We start from the raw sequence: 21,532 nt of genomic DNA on the forward strand, positions 1-21,532 counted from the left end.
ACAAAAAAGTCACGATGTCTTTATTTCTTTTTTTTGTCTGTATTTTCTCTTAATGTGAGTTCTCAAAGAGTTTGTTTAATTTTGTGCAATGAATTCTGTCCTTAAAAACCCATGGTTGAATTTGAATGACCTCCCTACATGGTCCTTAGAGGAAGTAAAGCTAGATACTTTACAAATCACTGACATAAGCAAGGATCTCAAAAAATGTTTGAGTTGTATTTTCTGACTGTAACATACAGTGACCTCAACATAGCTTTAAGATCTCGGAGTTATTGTCCTCACATGTCCCATTTCGCTCACTGCATTTGGCTGGTCCTCGGTCCCTTAACATTCTAGTAACTTTACATTGTATGTTAGGGGATTTGTCTTTTCACTGGTAGCCTTATCTTTGGAATACACTTCCTGACTCTATTAAAAATGTAGCGTCTGTGGTTATTTTTAAGTCTGACCATCAAACTTTAATGCTTTTAATTCTCAATCTGTTTCTTTCTTTTAATTCTCTCAGTTATATCCGTGTTTGTTAAATTGTATTCTGTATGCTATACTGTGTTTGTTATACAATTTATGTAAAGTACCTTGAGAATTATGAGTATTAGAAGGGGGTATATTAGAATTGATTGATTGACTGACGGACTGATTGATTTATTGGTGGATGGATGGATGGAGTGGTCAATTGATCAATTGATACTTCTGTACCTTTTTCTACAGGGATTCAGAGGGCTCCCAGGCCGTATGGGAACTACGGGTACCGATGGGGAGAAGGTAAGGAGCTCATCCTATCAATCAGTTCTATCAAATCTAATTTTCCTTTTTGTTCATTTGCTTTCCTGCTGTCTAGACACTGACCACATGACAAAAAGCACAAAAAAAACAAAACCCGCAATATAAAACAGAATGGAATTAAATATACCACTTTTGATTCATTTTTTACCACTTCTTCTGTAGAAGAAAAGAAGAATATATCACTTATTTATTGTTGTATTAAAATATTCTTTTGAACTTAAAGAGATATTCTGTACAGTGGTTTTGCTTTTTTGGTGCTGTTACAATAGGTAGCATCCCTCCCCTTTTATTCTAGTACAAATCCAGATAAAGACCTCAAGCTAAATATTTAATCTTTTTTTGCGTGTACTTTTCCCTGTTTTCTTCTCCAAAACAAGGCTATCTGAGGGACCTTTGCTTCCAGCATCAGCAACAACATGTTTTGTGGCTTGCTCTTGCAGTAGTGACAGCTCATTATTTAACCATTGCTTGTCTCCTTATGTAGGGGGACAAAGGGTCCCCAGGAATCCCCGGAATGCCAGGATCTGATGGACTTCCAGGGCTAAAGGTTAGTAAACTCATTAAACATTGTTCTAACTGGAGACAGATAATCAGCTAGGAGAGGTTCGAAGGTATAGAGGAAAAACTCTTCAATAGTTCATTTTGCTAATTCTCCTTTTCAGTCATCTGTCATGCAGTTGCTTGAGCACAATCGAAATTACTGAGCTTCGCAGTGTGCTAGGGCATTGGAGCTCTTTATTTGTATTGGCTGTCATTTAAAAGAATAGGCATATTGTCCAGCAAGAAGTATCTTCTAGGCTTTCTTATTAACCATGTCATGCAATATTAAACTGTGGTGTAATAACGTAGTTATCTCCGTGTGATGTAAGTTATTCAAAATAGAAACCATTGTAAAAGTTCATTAATTTACAACTTCTGTTCCCTTTTTCCTCCATTTTATGTTTGTGTAAAAAACATTAGATTTTGGATAATGCTTAAATATTTTTGGCATCATTCTGATGAACCAATCACTAATGACTTTAACTGTTCCATAATCACTAAATTACTCGATCTGTGAAAGAGTTATATGGGCATGTGGTGATATAATTTAACCTGCTGAATATCTGACCTGTGGAAAATAAGCAAATAAAACACAGAAAGAAAGCATGAGGTAGTAAGAAAAACACCATTATGGCTGTAAGCTCTGGGCCAATGTTGTGGCCTTGAGCCTGTTAATTGGGAAAAGCTATAGAATGAGGCACAGGTTCTGAGAATTTATAGTACTCAGAGAGAGTGGTATTCCACATGAGAGAAAGGAGCACTTAGGATAGGTTCTGCATGGAAATAGTTACACCCCTGGCATAAGTAAGAGACTTTCAGACTGACTACAGCCTGCAAGAGCTTGATTGGTAGGGTTTTTAGGCCTACGTCACTCAGTGAACTAGGAAAACTTGAAGATACATTTTCAGCTATACCGAGGGGAGTCGCAGGTTCTGGACAGGAAAACGGCATTAGAGAGTTTGTCTGCCACATCCAGTCATGTGTGCTCCAAGGAACTGGGTTGGCTTGCCAGAGTAAGTCTGATGGGACGTGCTGGTCACTGAAGAAACAGTGCAAGGTAGCTGTGTATCCTCTCCCCACGACACAGAAAGAGGAGTCAAGGTAGCACACTTTGAGTCTCTGTAGTCTCGGAGTCTCTGAGTCTACAGTTGAGTAACTGTAGGCAGAACTGATCAGTCTCAGACAAGGAGAATGAACAGAGAATGGAAATAGAAAACCCAGTTGACACAGGCAATTGTTATAATAGAGGCTTCCCTGGCCAAAGAGGATCAGCCATGAGGGTTAGAGTAGGCTGCTATACTCACACAGAGCCTACTCATTCAGGTGCAGTACCGCAAATGCTGTTGCTTCACACAAATATCAACAAACCTGCTCTCTCCCAGACCTTCAGTCTCAGACACATATGCCTCACCTCATTCTCTGTGCTCGGCTAGGTCTTCTTCCTTGCCTGTGTGTTGGATGGATAACTCAGACACTACATGGAACACGGGAGATACGGCCTCCTGCCCAATTATACTGCTCTAACTCTAGCTCAGACTGACTCCTTAACTGTTTCTGCTCTAGAGAAGTAGAGTGTTGGATTATAAAACTGCCCACAGCTGTTGCTTGTTAGATTACAAAGTTTCTATAGCTGTAGTTGCTTAGCATCCAATGCTTCTCTGATGAGAGGTTTTATATCCATGTCAATCACACCCCACATTTTGTCACTCGTTACCAAACACGTATACCAAACATAGGCTAAATTAAACTCATTACAACTACAACAGCTGTAGGTACTTTGTAATCTAACAATTTTACCAATTACCAATCTTATCCTTCACCACAGATAAATCTACATACTGTACAAAGAGTAGAGGTCCTGATGACTTCTAGAGGCAGGTCCACTGGAACTAAATGCTAGCTACTGTTGGCCTGCCACAGTGTGCAACCTGTTGTGAAGCATGAGTTATACTGTAGATTTTATTTCTTGGAGTGATGGTAACACATGCTACTAGCATGTGGCTTTCATAGAACAACCCTAGAGATGATGAATAAACTTGTCAGCATGATTAATTTATATATGCTCCATCTATTTCATTTCATCCTTCGTATATATGATATACTGTGCATTTTATCTCTTTTTATTTTTAAATTTTATTTTACACAGTCATTTTTGTCTAATATTTCCCTGATGCAGTAAATGATGACTATTAGATGACAGTTTAAGACCAAGTATGAGCAATTATGGATTCAGTCTTTTAATGGTACATAGGCTAAATTATTACTTTAAAAAAAATGCTAGTTTTCTTTTTCAAATTATTACAATATAGACAATTCTAACTTAGAAATTAATTTTAAATCGGTAACTACAGATTGATAGATAGAAACATTATATCCCGGTTGAAGATTTTACTGTTTTTATCTGGTGCCTTAATTTCAAGCTCTGTCTTGTATGGGTAAAATCCAACAACAAAAAAATGTGTGCCTGTGGCCTTCATATAATGATGACATCTTGGATTCATTTTTTACCATGAATCAGAGCTAGTTTTCTAGTCTGTTCTCATAATATGTACAAATACTAACAGATGTGTCACCACTTGCACTTCAAGCCAAACCTACTGTAGTTATCTGTATTAATCTGTAACATCCATTTTAAAGCAATGTAAATTTTATTCGCTGGTTTTAAAAAATCATAGTACATTTCAAAATAATGTAATAAAGAAGGACTGTGACCTTTCAGGAACTTCTGTGCTGAGTCCTATGGAGAAAATCCATTACAATTTCATTTCCTAGAGCACAGCTGCAAGACTGTATTGCATGGGTACATATATTGCATTTGAGATGCTAACAGGTTTTACAAAGGATTTTGTATTTGAATTAGATTTGATTATGTCATACAATATTTGCAGGATATGATCAAAGCATTTCATTCTCTTCTTTACCTTGCAGATGGTTCCCTCCATTTATTGTTGTGATTTCTCTACCACAATGTTTAAGAGATCATTGTTAATAATAAAATTATCTTAACTGTATCATATTTCAACATCTAAACCTTGAAGATAAACAGAAGAATTCATGACAAGAATATACACACAAACAGTAGGTTTATTCCATGCTGAAAAGAGAAGAAAGAAAACACAAGGTTTCACAAAAGCTTGTGTTTTCTTTCTTCTCTTTTCAGCATGGAATAAACCTATTACTTGTTCCTTTGCAGCCTTTGCATGCTGATGCAGCTGCCCACCTTAACTACATACAAATAGAAGACAATTAGCTACAATCCAGATGTGGTCAGAACTGACTATAGTTCTGTTCCAAGCAAACACCCTAGGATAGGCTATTCCACCTATCATGTTTGTTTGGTTGCTACAGCAGCTCATTGATCTTAGGATCTTATCAAGTTATAAGTTGAATAGTCACTATGATCTAGGACCAAAACATTGGTCTACCAGCTTGTTCACCCCCCACCACCTTTTCCGTAGAAAGTGTCGATCTGTTCTGAATCTTTGTTTGATTTCCTTATAAATAAACTTGTTCCACATGATTTTTTTTACTTATGTATATAAAGCAGCCCACTAGGCTAGAATTCCTAAACACCTTTCCTGTTTGTGAAAAATTAAATGATGCCCCCTTGAAAACAATACTAAAGAGATTTTGTTCCTTTAACTTATCTGTGTATGATATTTCATTTCGTTCCATAAGTATTTTGGCTGCTCTGCTGTGAACTGTTTCTATGAGAGTGTTAATTGTCTGTTTATCTATCGATTCATAATAAAATAGTTTTTCGGTTTGAACTTGGATTTTCAGGGCAGCAATGGAGATGCAGGTTTGGATGCCTCCCCAGGACTTCCAGGACAGAAAGGGGAAAAGGTTTGCAAATACAGGTTTCTGCTTTGGAATACATTTCTCATTTCCAAATTTAAGAGACTGGAAAACTTGACTAGGTCTCTAAATAGACACATTTCTCTACCTTCAGAAGAGTAATAGCCAAAATCTTTAGAAAAAAACTTTTTACATTATTAGGTACAGTATGGTAAGGTGTTTCATTTAGTAAATTGAAAAAAAATGCATACACATTGGTAAGCTTACTATTTTATTCAAAACCTTAATGTACAAACTGAAGACTGCTAAGATTATTATTAGTTTAGTAACAATAAATGTGAGCAAAAGATAAAGAAATAAATTGAAATTCTGTATGTTGAGTGCATTAAGATTTACAGTATCCCAATGAACTCGTATTCAATATTCGGCGGAAACACCTTTTGCAACAAATACAGCCACAAGTCTTTCATGATAAATCTCTACCAAATTTGCATACCTGCTTGGTGCAATTTTGGCCTGTTCACTGTGGCAGATCTGCTCACTTATTCTCATGTTTCTTGCTAAACAGCAGTTTATAAGTTCCACAGTATGTCAATAGGACATACTTTGATTCAAGTCAGACTTTGGCATTATGTTTTGTCCTGCTGTAAACTAAATTTTTGTGTCAGTTTTAGGACAAAACTGCAGCAGGTTTTCCTCTTCAGAACTAGGGTATTTTCTGTATAGCAAGTTTCAAAGTCCCTATTGATGAGAAGTAGAATTATAACATAATATTGCTGCCACCATACTTGATAGCAGAGAATTGTTGAATTGGTGACGAACTGTCAGGTTTGCGTCAGATGTAATGCTTTGCATTTAGACCAACAGGTTCCAGTTTTGTCATGCCAGACTGCAAAGCCTTTAGCTTCATGTTTGCAGTATCATGTAGGTGCTTCATTGATACTCCCATGCAGGATTTGACATATTTTTTTCAGTTTTATGATTGGCTTCACCATGCTTAAAAGATATTAAGGATCAACCTAAAAGAACTTACAATAATGACTTTTCCATTTTTCTTTCTTTTTGTACTGTATACTATATACTACTGACTACAACTGCAAAGTGTCATGACTGTAAGCTTTAAAGCGGTAAAATGTGAAAACTAAACAAGTCTGAATATTTTTCCTGTCACTGTAGTCCAATTGTTTTTGGTGTTAAGGGACAGAGTAATTATGTCTGTGATTTCTGAGTAGGTTATGCACAATCAGTAACACAATACAATCAATAAATATTTGTCTGGAGATTTCAGAATCAAGTTTGGTTTAGAATTAACATATGGATGTCCTTAAAATGCTAACTCTAAAACAGGTTTATTGAAGATAGTATTGCATTATGTTATCTGATTGTATTATATTAATTTATTGTACTGCCCTAGTTTCTATTTGTTTTTCTTTTCCTGAAATACTTTTATTATTTTATTATTATTTATTAACAGTCCAATTTCTTAACACCCTTGTTAAGAAATTAATTTACAGTTACTGTTAAAACTGTACTAAAATAGATATCAACTATTCTCCAAGAGTCACAATTTTGGAATTCCAAAAAACTAAAAAATAAGACGGAAGCAGCATTACCCCCTTAAAGCACGATATTGTCAGATCTTAGAAGCTCGGAAAGAATGGGTCTAGTTGGCACTGGGGTTTTTGACGTCTAAGGAAAGGTGACCTCAAAAGAAAGGTTTCTGCTTAATGTGCTGTTGTTGGACCAGGAGATGGTAATCTTCTCTCTGAAGCCGAATTGTCAAAAAACAGTGGCTCAGTTTGGTGACAAGGGACATTGTTGTAGTAGGTGCTGTCCTTTGAATGACATGTTAAACTGAGGTGTCCTGACTATTTGGCCACTAAAGATCCCAGGACACTATGAGAGATAATTACCTCTGTGTCCTTGGTAATGCTACTCTCAGCCAGCACAATGAGGCCTTTGTAAAGCCCCCCCTAATTCAGTAAAGCAATTATTACATTATATTTAAAATCTGATATTTGGGGTATTTAATCTTCTTATTTAACTATCCAATAGCAGCTCATATTGTTGAAGTGAAACATGCCATCTCCCCTTTTCTTCACGTGAGCACTGAAAAGATCGACATCTCTAGGACAGGCGGTGACATTAAGGTTTGTGTTTGTCGAAACATAGACAAACCTTAATGAATAAAATGTTTTGGAATGTAGAGAGTGTGTTCGGTTGATTCTAGTATATTCTTGCCTATTATTTTCTAACATGCATGAATGGAGTCATGCAAATATTGAGTAAATTATGGTAATTTAATTAAATTTTTATGGTAAGTTAAAATGTACATTACAGATTTCAGCAACTCTTCAAGACAGCCAGCTCAACCCCTGTCTGGTAACATATGCGTTGTTCTTTTCTTTTATAGATAAGGCATATTTAATGATGGGATATTGTCTTGCTTTCTATGCAGGGGTCCACAGGGTTTCCTGGATTCCCTGGTTTCAAAGGCTCTGCTTGCCTGCCTGGAAAAGATGGAGCAACAGGACTCTCTGGGCCACCAGGGGAAAAGGGTGAACCAGGCCCCAAGGTAAGAACAGTTATCCCACTCAAGTTAACAATGTTTTTTTTCTTTAATTACAGATAGGGACCCAAAACCATAATGTTCATATTTATGATGTCACTTTCTCTATGACGCAGTTACAGTAGGTCAGGATGTGCGTACACAAATGGATGACAAAAGGGCCGATATATGAGAGAATGTTGTATTTGTATTTACATTCCAGTGTAAAATGGTGAACTTGACTACACATTGAAACTCTCGTGAAAATATTATTTCTGAAATAAAATGGCAGTGGACATTGTGTGGTGTTTTTACAGCATCCCCCTAAATAAAAAAAAATTAATAAACACCACACAAAAGTATGGCTCCCTCTAGTGTCCTTGGTCATCTATGCTAGTGATGGAAATTTAAAAGGAAGTAATGTGTCTTTGGTTTGTTTAATTTGGGTGGGTAGAGCAGCAGCAAGACCAAATAGAACAAAGAGAAACTGTTGGTTATTTGGAATTTATTGGTCATATAGTTTCAGATTTTTAGACAGTTTACATTAAATTTAAAGGGCTCAAATTTTCAGCTGTGACAAAGTAAACATTTCAGCAGCTTACAGTGTGACAATACTGTACACAGGTTTTGTTACACATTACCTGCTGTAATAGAAACTAAATGATTTCCATCAAACGCAAAAGCTACTTTACCCACAAGAGGAGTTTGAAAAAAAAGTTTATTTGCATTTTCCAGTTCCTTGAGCAATATATTGCACATCAATTAATTTTACAAAACTACTAACTTTATTCCAAACTGGACAAATGAACCAAAAACCTACGTGTTTTTAAGGACATAGGAGGTTGCTGTTACAAACACTGTGGCAAAGCCCTGTTTAAATATGAGTTCAGAGTACAAAATTCTCCACTTGACCAGTCCATTATGTATCATATGGGAAAGGTGATGGGAATACTCAAGCATTACTTATCCTCAGTTCCACATTAAAGTTCAGCCCACAAAATTAAGGTATTCAAGTACCCACTGTAAATGTTCTCCTTTGTTCAGTAATATCTCCCACTAAGACAATAAAACAAACAAATAAACACTCACTCTGAGCTGGCAACTCTTGGATACATCATGTCCACTGTTTAATATTCCACACAGGCATTGCAAATAATCAAATAACCCTTTTATTTGACCTTGTGATGAGAAAGCAGAAGAGGATTATATTGCAACATCTCCTCATTTCCTCATCTCTGGCCTTTAAACTTGGTGATCTCTCCATTGCGCTCACCCTGCGATCCATGTGGGTCCTAATGATCCAGTATAGTGACGGGGACACTATACTGTAAACAGGCGCCGTCCTTCGGATGAGACGTAAAATTTTATAGACAAAAATATAGCTGATTTATTTCCACTAAATCCAAAGTCCATTAAAGCAAAGTCTGTTGAACGTGCTTCAGGGAATATTATACATACAGTGCAGTATATTGATAAAATATTTAAAATGCAGAATGCAGAAAGCTACAAGTGTGTTGGGCAGCAAGAGTCACAAAAAGCCTGGACTAGTTAAGAGAGTGCTATAGCCCTATAAAGAGTAGGAATATGAAAGATTCTCTGTTTCATGAGCAAAGATGCCTATTTTGTTTAAGAATGACCATGCACAATGACACAGTACTCTTACAGTTTAATATTCCTCCATATTAAGTAACTTATTGGCAAATTATGAGGAAGCCCAGCCACACACAGTATAGTGTTGGACCTCTGGGAGCAGACATTAACAGTACTTGGCAGCATCAACCTCTCCACAGATAACAAACATTTTCCAGCACTTACCATAATGTCTGGTCTTCCAGTTCTACTGACATTGTCACTCCTTTATAGAACTCCAGGACATCTGTGGGTGTTTAGTTTCCCATTCCACCCTCTTCTGCCCCATTCCTTTTCCATAATCCCCACTAACTCTGCTCTCTTCCCCCTCCTTTTCTCCATTTCCAGTAGAGCATCCAACCCTTTGCACAACCCAGGCAGCCATGGCAATGCGTTTTCACCACCTTTACCCCCTCTGCTGATGTCCAACTGTACGGTGTTGGCCCTCAGCTCCTCCCTCTCCACTCCTACAGTCTTTGTCTGCAGCCTTTTAAGTGCACCAGATTCCTACTTGTCCTCATGGTCATTGCCTAAACCGATGTTTTTCTTCAGCATTATCAATTAAAGAATGCTGCTGATATTTTTATTTCTTCTTTAAGAAGAAGAACATGGGGGATTTCCAATTGTAAACTTCAGCAAGTGATAACTTACTACTGGTTGCTGTTTATTTTGAATTTACAATTACTTCCATTTCGTAGCTCTTGCCTTCTAGGCAGGGTCAATTAAAAAGTCTACAATACACATCTGAATTAGTCTTTTTAATAACAAATTAAGTCAATGAAGTAATATAAAATCTACCAAATCTCAATTTCTACTTCCTGAAACTGTTCAAATACAATCACTGAATCTGTAGTTATACGAGATAAGAAGCCACTCAGAACATTTCAACTGAATAAAAGTTAAAGTACTAAATGAAACTAAATAAGAGTTATTGGATAGCCTTTTTAGGTAATGAATAATTCCTTGCATTTGTATTCAGTATATCGTTTCATCTTTAAAAGTCTCCTAGAGGCTTTACAAATACAAGGGTACCTGAGTGATGGCTTCCTTTCTGTGTCAGCAGCCAAAGTACACAGCAGACCAGATGGAGAAATGAGAAATTACTTCGTCAGGTCAATTAAGGGGGAACTTTAAATACACCAGATTAAGTAAACCCACAGAGGATACCAGAATTAAGAGCCCTCTTGTTAAAAACTGTCACGAGATCTTTAATGACCAAAGAGTCAGCACCTTGGTTTTAACATCTCATCTGTAGGATGGCACCAGTCCACCAAATCCACTTGCAGTAGCAATTTGAATATCCTTAGAGGTCTTCCATCCCAATACCGAGCAAGCCCATCCTTGCTTAAACAAGATCTGATGAGATTAGGCTCTAGGCTATTTTTTGTGGCCAGGATAGGTGTTACAGTATGTTACTTCCACTCGGAGTGCTTGTCTTTTGTTTTACATTTGTCATATGCAACTCTGCACTAAGGGGTTATGACAAAAAGTTAACGTGAATTAAAGTTTGAATTTAAGGAGATCCCACTCTTTTTATCAAAAACATGTTACGCTAGGCTAGGTAAGTGATAATAAACCTAGCACAAGAGGTCTAAATATAACTGCGTAGGAGGCAGCTGTAATAGTTAATGTGCTGAAGGCAATCCATTTCTAATTTGATGGAAATATGCAGATTCAAAAGGGACTTTGTGCTAATTCTCTTTTTAACCATGATAGTAATTTGCTTGATGTTAATCTGGATGGATTTTTTAATGAGAAAGTAGTTCTAATTTATGTGCTTTTCTTTATACATCAAAAATTCAACCAGATAATGCCTTGGAGCTTTAAATCTTTTTTGAATAACAATGAAATGTGAATTATTCTAAATATGGAGTTATTTCTGACCACCTTTTTATGCATTTCATGCATTTTCAAACTATTGTTGTCTTATTTTCTAGTGTAAACAGTAACAGTAAACAGTAAGTTTAAATAGCTGTGTGAGGCAATCAAAATAAACTATATATTATGACTTTTTTTGTAAAGACTTATGTCTACTGTGTATAGTACTGTACATTGCTCAGCTATAATAGTGTATATTGAGTCAAACATTCAATTAAAATTTTTCTTAAACATATGTAAAGTAATATGTAAGATAGCATACTGTAACGCCCTCGCCTGGTGGTGAGGAGGAAGCGCCCCTAGGCGCTCGTAGTACCGCTGGGCATGCTGGGAGTGGTAGCCGGGAAGAGTCTGAGGGTCAGCACGATGACCAGCGGCTGACCCTGCCTGTGTAAATAATGTCCTAGTAATTCTAGTGCCCTGTGTAGTCCTGTAAAAGTAGAGTGTGTTGTTAGGTAATTACCACCCTAAATGTGTGTACGTGTTCGTCAGTCTCCTCATGTGTGTGTAGATCCTGTGTTTGGTTTTAGTGTGGTTGTAAAATAAAGCCAGTGCTTGGTTAATCGCGTCTCCACTGTTCTTTAGTTCTGAAAAAGAACCTGCCAAACGCTACATTGGTGTCAGAAGCGGGCAGAATGAACAACTCGTGGCAGACACTACCCGATTCCATAAAGCGCCGGCTGACGCTGGAAGACGCAGAACCCATCGGCGGCGCACATAGGGAGCCTGAGCAACTCCTGGGTGCGACAGGTGGCCACAGCCCTTACCAGGGCTACCCAGTAGTGGTCCCGCCAGTAGAATTGGGGCGGCCGCCCCGGAGAGAGGATGCCCTCCCTGCCGGAGCCGATCAGCGATTCCCACACCCATCGGCGCGGGTGCGACCAGGTCGCTACGATGGTGAGGCGCCTTGGGAGACCTATGAGGCGCAGTTCCAGCTCGCGGCCCGGACGAATGGCTGGAGCCGGGCAGAGATGGCCGGCCACCTGGCGGCGGCGCTGGAAGGAGCGGCCTGCCAGGTGCTCCTGGATGTCCCGGAGGAGGACAGAGGCGACTACACGGCGCTGGCAGCAGCCCTCCAGCTGCGCTTCGGTGTAGAGGAGGCGCCGGACTTGATGCGGGAGAGGCTGGCCCTGCGGCGGCGCCGACCAGGAGAGCGACTGGGCCCGGTCGCCGCGGATGTCATGTTCCTCGCCCGCAGAGGATACCCAACTTTCCCCCGGGAGGCGCAGCGGGAGATGGCTCTCCAGGCCTTTCTCAAGGCCCTCTCACCCGAGGAGCTGCGGCGCCACGTGCAGCTGGCCGCGCCAACATCGCTGGAGCAGGCCTTGGCCCTTGCTACACGGGCTGAGGTAGTGTTCGGGGTGACTGGCAGCGCCAGCAGACGCAGTGCGCCCTGCCGGCTGACCGAGGCGGCGACGGAGGAATCCAGCGAGGGGGAAGAGGAGCCAGCCCGTGCAGCGACCGCCGCGGAACAGCCCCGCACGCTGATTTGCGACCGCTGCGGGAAAAGAGGACACCGAGCCCGGTTCTGCCGGGCACCCGAACCTCGCTCGATCGGCGTCGGGGAACGGGGCGGCTCAGCGCGGGGAAGGCCGCCCTTGAACACCTCAACCCCCGCTCCGGAGAGCGCTGTAAAAACCGGCGCCCCTCACGCCACCGTGGGGCGAGTCGGCTGTAGCCGGGGCCTGTACCTCCACTGCCGGATTGAGGACCAACCCTGCCTGGCCCTACTCGACACCGGTTCATCAGTGACCCTACTTCGGCCGGGCGTTCTCCCCGACACCGAGGGCACCAACCCCCCAGGATGGGAGGCCTCCAGCCTGCGGCTGAGGACCGTGACGGGACAGCTCGCTGCAGTCCGGGGGAAACGGGTGCTTGCCTTCCGTCTGGGTGCAGCGACGGTGCGCCACCCCTGCTACCTTGCACCCATCCAGGAGGACTGCATTCTGGGGCTGGACCTACTGCAGCGAGTGGGGGCCAGGTTGGACTTGGACCGGCAGGAGTTGGTGTGGCAGGGGGAGCGACTGCACCTGGTGGAGGGCAGGTCCGGCGAAGGCCGAGGGACGCGGGCTTGCCAGAGCCGGGGGAACAAGAGGCAGCGGCGGCGGCGGCGGCGTCAGTCGCCGGGGCAGACCAGGCCTGCGAGCCGGGGAGCGAGCGTGCCGGATCCTGCCCCTGAGTCGGCCGGGGGGCCAGACAAGGCGGCGGCGGGGGCCGAGCGTTGCGTGGAAGCGAAGCGTGCCGTTGAGGACCTCTTCCAGCGGAGCTGCGAGGGCCTCGATCAGGACCAGCGGCAGCGGCTCCGGGAGCTACTCGCCCAGAACGAAGACCTCTTTGCGGCGAGGGATGAGGACTGCACCCGCACTGCCCTGGTCCAACACGAGATCAACACCGGCGACGCTCGGCCCATCCGCATTCCACCAGGACGCATGGTCCACGCCAAGCGGACCGCCGCCGAGGAAAAGATCCGGGAGATGGCCGCAGCGGGGGTGATTGAGCCCTCCGCGAGCCCGTGGTCGGCGCCAGCCGTACTGGTTAAAAAAAAAGACGGCTCGTGGAGGTTCTGCGTCAACTACCGCAAGCTGAACGAGGTCACCCGGAAAGATTCCTACCCCCTGCCGAGGATAGATGACGCCCTGGACTACATCACCGGGTCGACCTGGTTCAGCTCCCTGGACCTCCGCTGCGGCTACTGGCAGGTACCGCTTGCCCCCGATGCTCGCCCGAAGACGGCCTTTTCCATCGGCCAGGGCCTCTGGCAGTTTACTGTCATGCCTTTTGGCCTGTGCAATGCCCCGGCGACGTTCGAGAGGCTGATGGAGAGGGTGCTGGCATCGGTCCCGCGGAACCAGTGCGTGTTATATCTGGACGATCTGCTGGTTCATGCACGGAGTTTCGACCAGGCCTTGACGAACCTCCAGGCGGTGCTGGCCTGCATCCGCCGTGCTGGCCTGAGGCTCAACCCCCGCAAGTGCGAGCTCCTGCGGCGGGAGGTGACCTTCCTGGGACATGTTGTTGGACCGCGAGGGGTGGCTACGGACCCAGGTAAGGTCGCTGCAGTGAGGGGCTGGCCGACTCCACGCACCGTCGCGGAGCTCCGCAGCTTTCTGGGGTTGGCCTCGTACTATCGGAGGTTCGTCCGGGACTTTGCCAGCATCGCCGCCCCGCTGCACCGCCTCACCGACAAGGGCCGCCGTTTTGACTGGGACTCGGGCTGTGAGACTGCCTTTGGCCGGTTGCGCGAAGCTCTGGTGGGGGCCCCCGTGCTGGCCTACCCCGACCCGCGGTTGCCGTATATTCTCGACACCGACGCGAGTGACTCGGGGGTGGGGGCGGTGTTGGCGCAGGAGGGGCCGGATGGGGAGCGCGTAGTGGCTTACTACAGTCGGGCTCTGACTAGGCCTGAGCGGAACTACTGCGTGACCCGTCGCGAGCTGCTGGCGGTGATGGCGGCGGTCCACCATTTCAGGCCGTACCTGTTCGGGACCCGGTTCCGGTTGAGGACCGACCATGCGTCCCTCACCTGGCTGCTCCACTTTAAGGAGCCAGAGGGACAGATGGCGCGATGGATAGAGATCCTGCAGGAGTACGACTTCACTGTCGTGCACCGTGCGGGGTCTCGCCATCTCAATGCCGACGCTCTCGCGCGACGCCCCTGCGAGGCCGCGGACTGCCATCACTGCGCCCGGCGGGAGCAGCGTGAGGAGGCTGTCCGCACCGTGGCGGGGGTGAGCGCCGCGGCCACGGCCCGGGAGGGGCCGCTGGGGGTGGGCCTGCCAGACCTGGCGCAGCGTCAGGCAGCTGATCCTGACGTGGGCCCGGTGCTCCGCTGGAGGGCAGCAGGAGTGCGGCCTACACGAGAGGAGCTCGCCCCGCACCCGAAGTCCGTCAAGGCCCTCTGCGCCCTGTGGGAGGCCTTGGAGGTAAAGGACGGGGTGCTGCGCCGGGGGTGGCGGGTACCCTCCAGTGGCGAGGTACGGTGGCAGCTGGTGGTGCCTCGGTCGCTCCGCGGGGCGGTGCTCCGAGCGGTGCACGGCCAACCGGGTGTGGGGCACTTCGGCGGTAAAAAAACCCTGCAGCGTCTCCGAGGCCATTTTTATTGGGGTCTTTGCCACCGGGACGTGGATCGGTACTGCCGAACGTGTGCGGTGTGCGTGGCGCAGAAGGGTCCCCCCGAGCGCTCTCGGGCCCCCCTCCAACAACACCAGGTGGGGGCTCCTATGGAGCGGGTGGGAGTGGACGTTTTGGGCCCGTTTCCGCGCACCGAGGCCGGGAACCGCTACGTCTTGGTGGCCATGGATTACTTTACGAAGTGGCCGGAGGCCTACGCCCTCCCGGACCAGAGTGCCCCCACGGTGGCCGATGCACTGCTGGAGGGGATGTTTGCCAGGCTGGGGGTGCCGGAGGAGTTACACAGTGACCAGGGGCGTAACTTCGAGTCCCAGGTCTTCGCCAGGGTGTGCCAGCGCCTGGGGATTACTAAGACGCGGACCACCCCGCTGCATCCCCAGAGCGACGGGTTGGTAGAGCGGTTTAATCGGACGCTCGCCACCCAGCTGGCCACCCTGGTGTCCCGGCACCAACGGGACTGGGACCGCCACCTCCCCCTTGCGCTCTGGGCGTACAGGACCGCGGTCCAGGAATCCACCGGGTGCACCCCGGCCTCGCTCATGCTGGGCCGGGAAATGCGAACACCGGTGGACCTGGTCTTCGGCCCGCCGCCCGGAGACGGGTCGGCACCGCCGGCTGGTCCGGACTACGAGTGGGACCTGCGGCAGCGGATGCAGCGGGTGCACAGCTTTGCACGGACCCACCTGACACAGGCGGGGGTCCGGCAGAAGCGGTACTACGACCTGCGCTGCAGGGGGCCTGCCTTCCAGCCCGGGGACTCGGTTTGGGTGTACAACCCGCGGCGCCGCAAAGGCCTCAGTCCTAAGCTGGCGCCGTCGTGGGAGGGGCCCGCTGAGGTACTCGGGGTGGTGGGCGAGGTCTGCTACCGTGTCCGGTTGCGAACACGGGGGAGAGTGGTGGTCCTGCACCGAGACCGCCTGGCCCCCTACCGGGCCCGGGAGGAGGAGCCGTGTGGGGAGGCTCCAGAGGAGCAGCCGGGGCCGGAGCCGGCCGATAGTGGGGCGTCCGTGGATCGCCAGCCGTCACCGCGGCGCAGCGGCCGCTCACGCAGGGTTCCGCAGCAGTTGGCCGAATACGAGTACAGCCTGAGGGGGGTGTTCGACGTCGGCGAGACGCCAGACGCTTCAGGTGGGGGCAGTGTAACGCCCTCGCCTGGTGGTGAGGAGGAAGCGCCCCTAGGCGCTCGTAGTACCGCTGGGCATGCTGGGAGTGGTAGCCGGGAAGAGTCTGAGGGTCAGCACGATGACCAGCGGCTGACCCTGCCTGTGTAAATAATGTCCTAGTAATTCTAGTGCCCTGTGTAGTCCTGTAAAAGTAGAGTGTGTTGTTAGGTAATTACCACCCTAAATGTGTGTACGTGTTCGTCAGTCTCCTCATGTGTGTGTAGATCCTGTGTTTGGTTTTAGTGTGGTTGTAAAATAAAGCCAGTGCTTGGTTAATCGCGTCTCCACTGTTCTTTAGTTCTGAAAAAGAACCTGCCAAACGCTACAATACATAATAAAAGGTGTATAAAATACAGTACAAATGAAATGAGCATGAAAAGAAATGTTACACTATTTATGAATGTATGTTTTTGGATATTAAAGGTTTTTGGCATTATTTTGGTGACTCTTGTATGAATACTAAATAACTTCACTAGTGATTGAAACAGGTGAAATGAAGTTACTTAATATGTTGAATGTCAAATAGGGTTTGGGTACCGCTTATGGAAAACTTATTGCAGTATGCCACAGTACACGTGCTGTTAGGGGTAGTTTGGGGTATACGTACCGCAGTATACCGCAAACTATTTTGCATGTTTATATATGGAGACTCTCTCATAGTTTGATTTCATGATTAGTAGAGCATATTGAGTTGTATACAAAATAAAGTAATGAAAATCATGTTGTTTTGTTGTTTTATTGGAAGCAAAGAACTAGAAATAACACTGAACAGTGTAACAGAACAGTTTAACAACATGCAGATGTTTGTCAGTCATTAAATGATTAAATCTTTTATCACAAGATAATGAAGGTTAATTTTGCTTAACATAGCAAGATAATGTCAAATTCAAAATATGACAGGTGTTTGTAAATTGTAACATTTTTGCTTTATAATGAGGAAAGGTGACATTCACTAGCTTATGAAACATGTTTAGCATGTTTGATTGGGCTTGGCTATTCCATCTAAAACTTCAAAGAATCCTCAATACTTGTTTAAAACATTGCTGAGACAAGACATTCTGTATTGACTTAAACAGCTTAAGACAATCTTACTTGCAAACAAGAAAAAAATCAAAGCATGTCTAATGGTAGTAATGGAATTAAAAACATGATCAAGACTTGACTTCCTTCCCGACTAGAGTTACAGTAGAATCAGAAAAAAATAGAAAAAACAGCACATGTTCAGTGGGTCATTGAAAATAAGTATGGTAAACTATATGGTATGTTTAAACTATAAACTATAACTATAAAGTATGGTCAATGGTAAACAATCCTTAATAATATTACAACAACCTTACCCCATGGATTTGTAAAGGAGTATTTGATTATAATTTTCTCTGATTCTCCGTAAAAAATATGGGTGCTCTTAGAAATTAGAATTGCCTCAGCAAGACAATTCTAAGGAATAACCTTATGTTATTCAGGAGAAATAAGAAAAATATTACCGGTGTTATCATCAAATTCTCCCCAGTTCAGATTATTTCAGCATGATTTTCGAAATCACGTCATATTTCTAAATTTACTAGGCAATGACATGCGGGAAACACCTTTAGAGTGACCTTTTTTACCCACCCTTTTAAAGTTAACGACATTTTTATCGCAGTAATTTTGTTCTTTGTGTCAAATTTGATTTTATGAATGTAAACTGGAGAAAATCAGCGGTAAAATCGAAAAAATAAAACCGCTGACGGAAATTGCCGAGCCTACCGGTATGGTCTTAAACGTACCACGGTACGTACAGCGTGAGTAAAGAACCGCAGTTTACCGGTGTACCGGTTTTACCCGCACCTCTAATGTCAAACGTGGTGAAAGTGAAGAAATAAAAAAGATACGTAACAATATATCTAACTCCTCATAAAGTAGTGGCACAACTAAGGAAACAGAAAAGTAACAACAGGTAGGAATTGACCCAATGAACAAGACATCTTGTTTAACATCTTTGAGGTACTCAACACCCATATTGTTCCCGGTGTACGGAACAATGTGCGCTTCTGGAAAAGGCTTTTGCTTTTGTGTGTAATACAGGGTGAGAGAGGCAGAAGAGGAAGAGGTAAACCTTGCCAACGAGGACCTCCTGGTACCCCCGGAAAAAATGGAGAAAATGTAAGACCAAGAAGAGTTATTAAGAATTCAGTGCATTAATTCCCCGTAACAAGGTGTACCTAAAATGAATTCCACATGTAATCCAGCTTTTTAAATCTTACCATGGAAACACCAATAGAAAATAGACAAAAAAAACTGCTCAATGAAGGTTTGTAAGTGTATTCTCCCCCTACCTATTTATTTACCCAACTATTTATGTATCACATACTGTTGTGATTTTATGTGACTCCTATGTTTTGCTTGCTTTTTTTACTTCTGTGGGAGCAGCCAAAGACAAATTTCCACAGCAGTGGACAGTAAAGCATCTAAAGTAAAATAAAGCTGTACACTTAATATTTAGTTTACTAGTAGGGTTACATATACACTATGTGTTAAATTCCTAATAACTAAGATGATTTGGCCTCTACTTGTATGGACCATAAAGTACAGCTAGCACTTGTGTCACTGTTACAAAGTGACTAAAAGTTAATACAAAGCTCAAAATTCCCTTTTAGCCACATTAACCTTTGTTCCAATTAGCAGATTCTCATGGTTTCTTATGTCATTTATTCTTAATATGAATGATTCTGTGGGAACGTTTGTGGGAATAATTAACAAAAAACCTCTGGTAATTTCTGTTTTGTATGACTAATATACTATAGTTGTTAAGTGCTTAGAGTGTAAAATAGAAATTACTATACGATAAGGACATTTTGTATTTACTCATGGCTGCTGTGCCACTAGCTATCTTTATTGAATATCTTGCAGGGTGAGGTGGGCTCAGAGGGATCTAAAGGGGAAAAGGGGGATCCTGGACTCACAGTAAGTGCACCCTCAAACCACCAGCTCTAGATGACATGTGGCAGGTTCACTGCCCTTGTACACAACCTGAATTTCTTTACAACCAGATGAAATAAATGTAATAATGTCCTTGTATTTTATGAGAATGTGCAAACACTTATTCTAAGATGACACTTTTGTGAAGCAGTTATGAAGTCTCCAGTTGACCAGAATATATTGGCTAAATCAAACTGCCTCATTACTGAAATAACTTCTGCAACATTTTTGATTGAAACCATCAATTCTTTGTTGTAATACACATTCATGTGTGAATGTGTATGTTGATTAGCCAAGAAAGATTGCATACAAAACCACAGTATATTGTACTCCAAGAGTAATGCTTAATATTTGCTCATTTTCTATGGCTTTCTTTTCTTTCTGTAGTCTACGAGATAGTCATTCAAATCATATTCAGTAGTTTGGATAATTGGCTTCGAGATTTCAATTAAGTCTCTTAAGATTAGTGTAAAATAAAAATGCATGCTGTTCACTTTGTCCATTTTTAAGAGTCCTATTTTCTGTCAACACATTAATAGCTGAGGAGGCTAACATCAAATAACAAAACACATTTAGTTAAACACAAGAGAAGTGAAGGTTAATTTGTTATACGAAGATTTGTAAATTACTCTATGATACAGTACTTATCCACGCTTGACAAAGACAGACTTATAACCTGTGGTAAAAAAATATTTTACTAATACTAACAGTAAGTATTAAAACTATTTAAATCACATTTCTTTACACTATTATTTTTTTCATTGCTTTTTTGGAGAGGTTATGCAAGACCATTCTTATAAAATAATGTGACATGGCTCCTGTTAGTGTACTGAACTTTAATTTTTTTTTTAATTGCATTCATAACAGAAGGTCAGCAGAAAGACCACTGTAACTGTGTCCAAGTCAATAGTGATCATTTGGTTACCAGTATACTGTATCAATATATACCTGATACTTCATTATTCAAGCACTCCTCTACTTGGTTTACAGTGGGGAGCCACTTGGCCAGACTCTCGTCCCTCAAGACAAGCAAGATAATGCCCATCATGTCTTTACTCTGCATGCCAATGGCACAAATGCAACACTCAGTGCAACCATATCTCCAGAATACATTATTGGGTAGCACAAAAAAAAGATGAAAAGAGGTTTTGAAATTCACTGTTTTTTTTAGTTCAAAACTACAGCCATGCTGTGAAACTAATGATTAGAACAAGATGCATAGTGATGCTAACAATATGAAAATCCCTAACAATATTGAATCAATTTTGGTCTAGGTGGAAGACGTTAAAGAGGTCATCATAAAAGAGCTGAGTGAAAAATGTGGTAAGTGGTTCTAGAGGTAAGGTAAGGACTAGAGTACAAAGTGTTAATAAATTGGCACTATTGAATGCCAAGCACAGATCTACTACTGTATACATACGTGTTTGAATTAGTCCTCAAATATGTCTTGATTATACGCTTTAAAGATTACAGTAATTATAGTTTTAAGGATATAAATCTCAGGGATTCTCAAAGCACAAGCGTACTGTTAGAGATTTAAATGTTTCACTGAGTTGTAAAATTCTACAACTCTGTAGAACACATTTGTAGCATGTACTTCTAAGTATTCATTAAATAAATACTATCAAATGTACACACACATATTAGACTATCCTAAAAATATGAGGAAGTGGAATATTCCATAGTATAGCACAGTACTGCAGTGGTTAGTATTTCTGCCTCACAGCACTGGGGCTCTGGGTTCTATTCTGAACCTAGGGTGTTATCTGCATGGAGTTTATTCTCCCTGTGTTTGCACGGGTTTCCTTCAAGTAATCCGGTTTCCTCCCGCAGTCCAAAGACATCCTGGTAGGTTAACTGGCTTGGTCCTAGTGTGTGCATATCTGTGTTTGTGTCTTGGTGTGCTCTGCAATGGACTGGCTTCCCATCCAAGATGCATCATGCCTTGTGCCTGTTGAATGCCAGGATAGGCCACGGCTCCCCCGAGACCTTAAATTGGATGAAGTGGTTAGAAAATGGATGGATGGCATGTTACATAAGAGAGATCTGTCCTCCTGTCCATCAGGGTGGGACCTGCCCAGAATGTGGTATGTCCTATCATTCC

The 21,532-nt window shown here is 43.5% G+C and overlaps 1 protein-coding gene across 1 annotated transcript in view; it reads left to right on the forward strand.

Annotated features, from left to right (window-relative positions):
- Window positions 1-21,532, forward strand: part of col7a1l (collagen type VII alpha 1-like) — a 154,376-nt gene that overhangs the window by 124,659 nt on the left and 8,185 nt on the right. Inside the window, exons 97-103 of the mRNA XM_069192546.1 lie at window positions 709-762; window positions 1,268-1,330; window positions 5,107-5,169; window positions 7,580-7,696; window positions 18,535-18,612; window positions 19,360-19,413; window positions 20,703-20,751. Coding sequence (XP_069048647.1) covers window positions 709-762; window positions 1,268-1,330; window positions 5,107-5,169; window positions 7,580-7,696; window positions 18,535-18,612; window positions 19,360-19,413; window positions 20,703-20,751 — 478 coding nt within the window. The remainder of the gene's footprint in view (window positions 1-708; window positions 763-1,267; window positions 1,331-5,106; window positions 5,170-7,579; window positions 7,697-18,534; window positions 18,613-19,359; window positions 19,414-20,702; window positions 20,752-21,532) is intronic.

The sequence above is a fragment of the Lepisosteus oculatus genome, chromosome 7, assembly GCF_040954835.1.
Source record: "Lepisosteus oculatus isolate fLepOcu1 chromosome 7, fLepOcu1.hap2, whole genome shotgun sequence".
NCBI classification, from domain to species: Eukaryota; Metazoa; Chordata; class Actinopteri; order Semionotiformes; family Lepisosteidae; genus Lepisosteus; species Lepisosteus oculatus.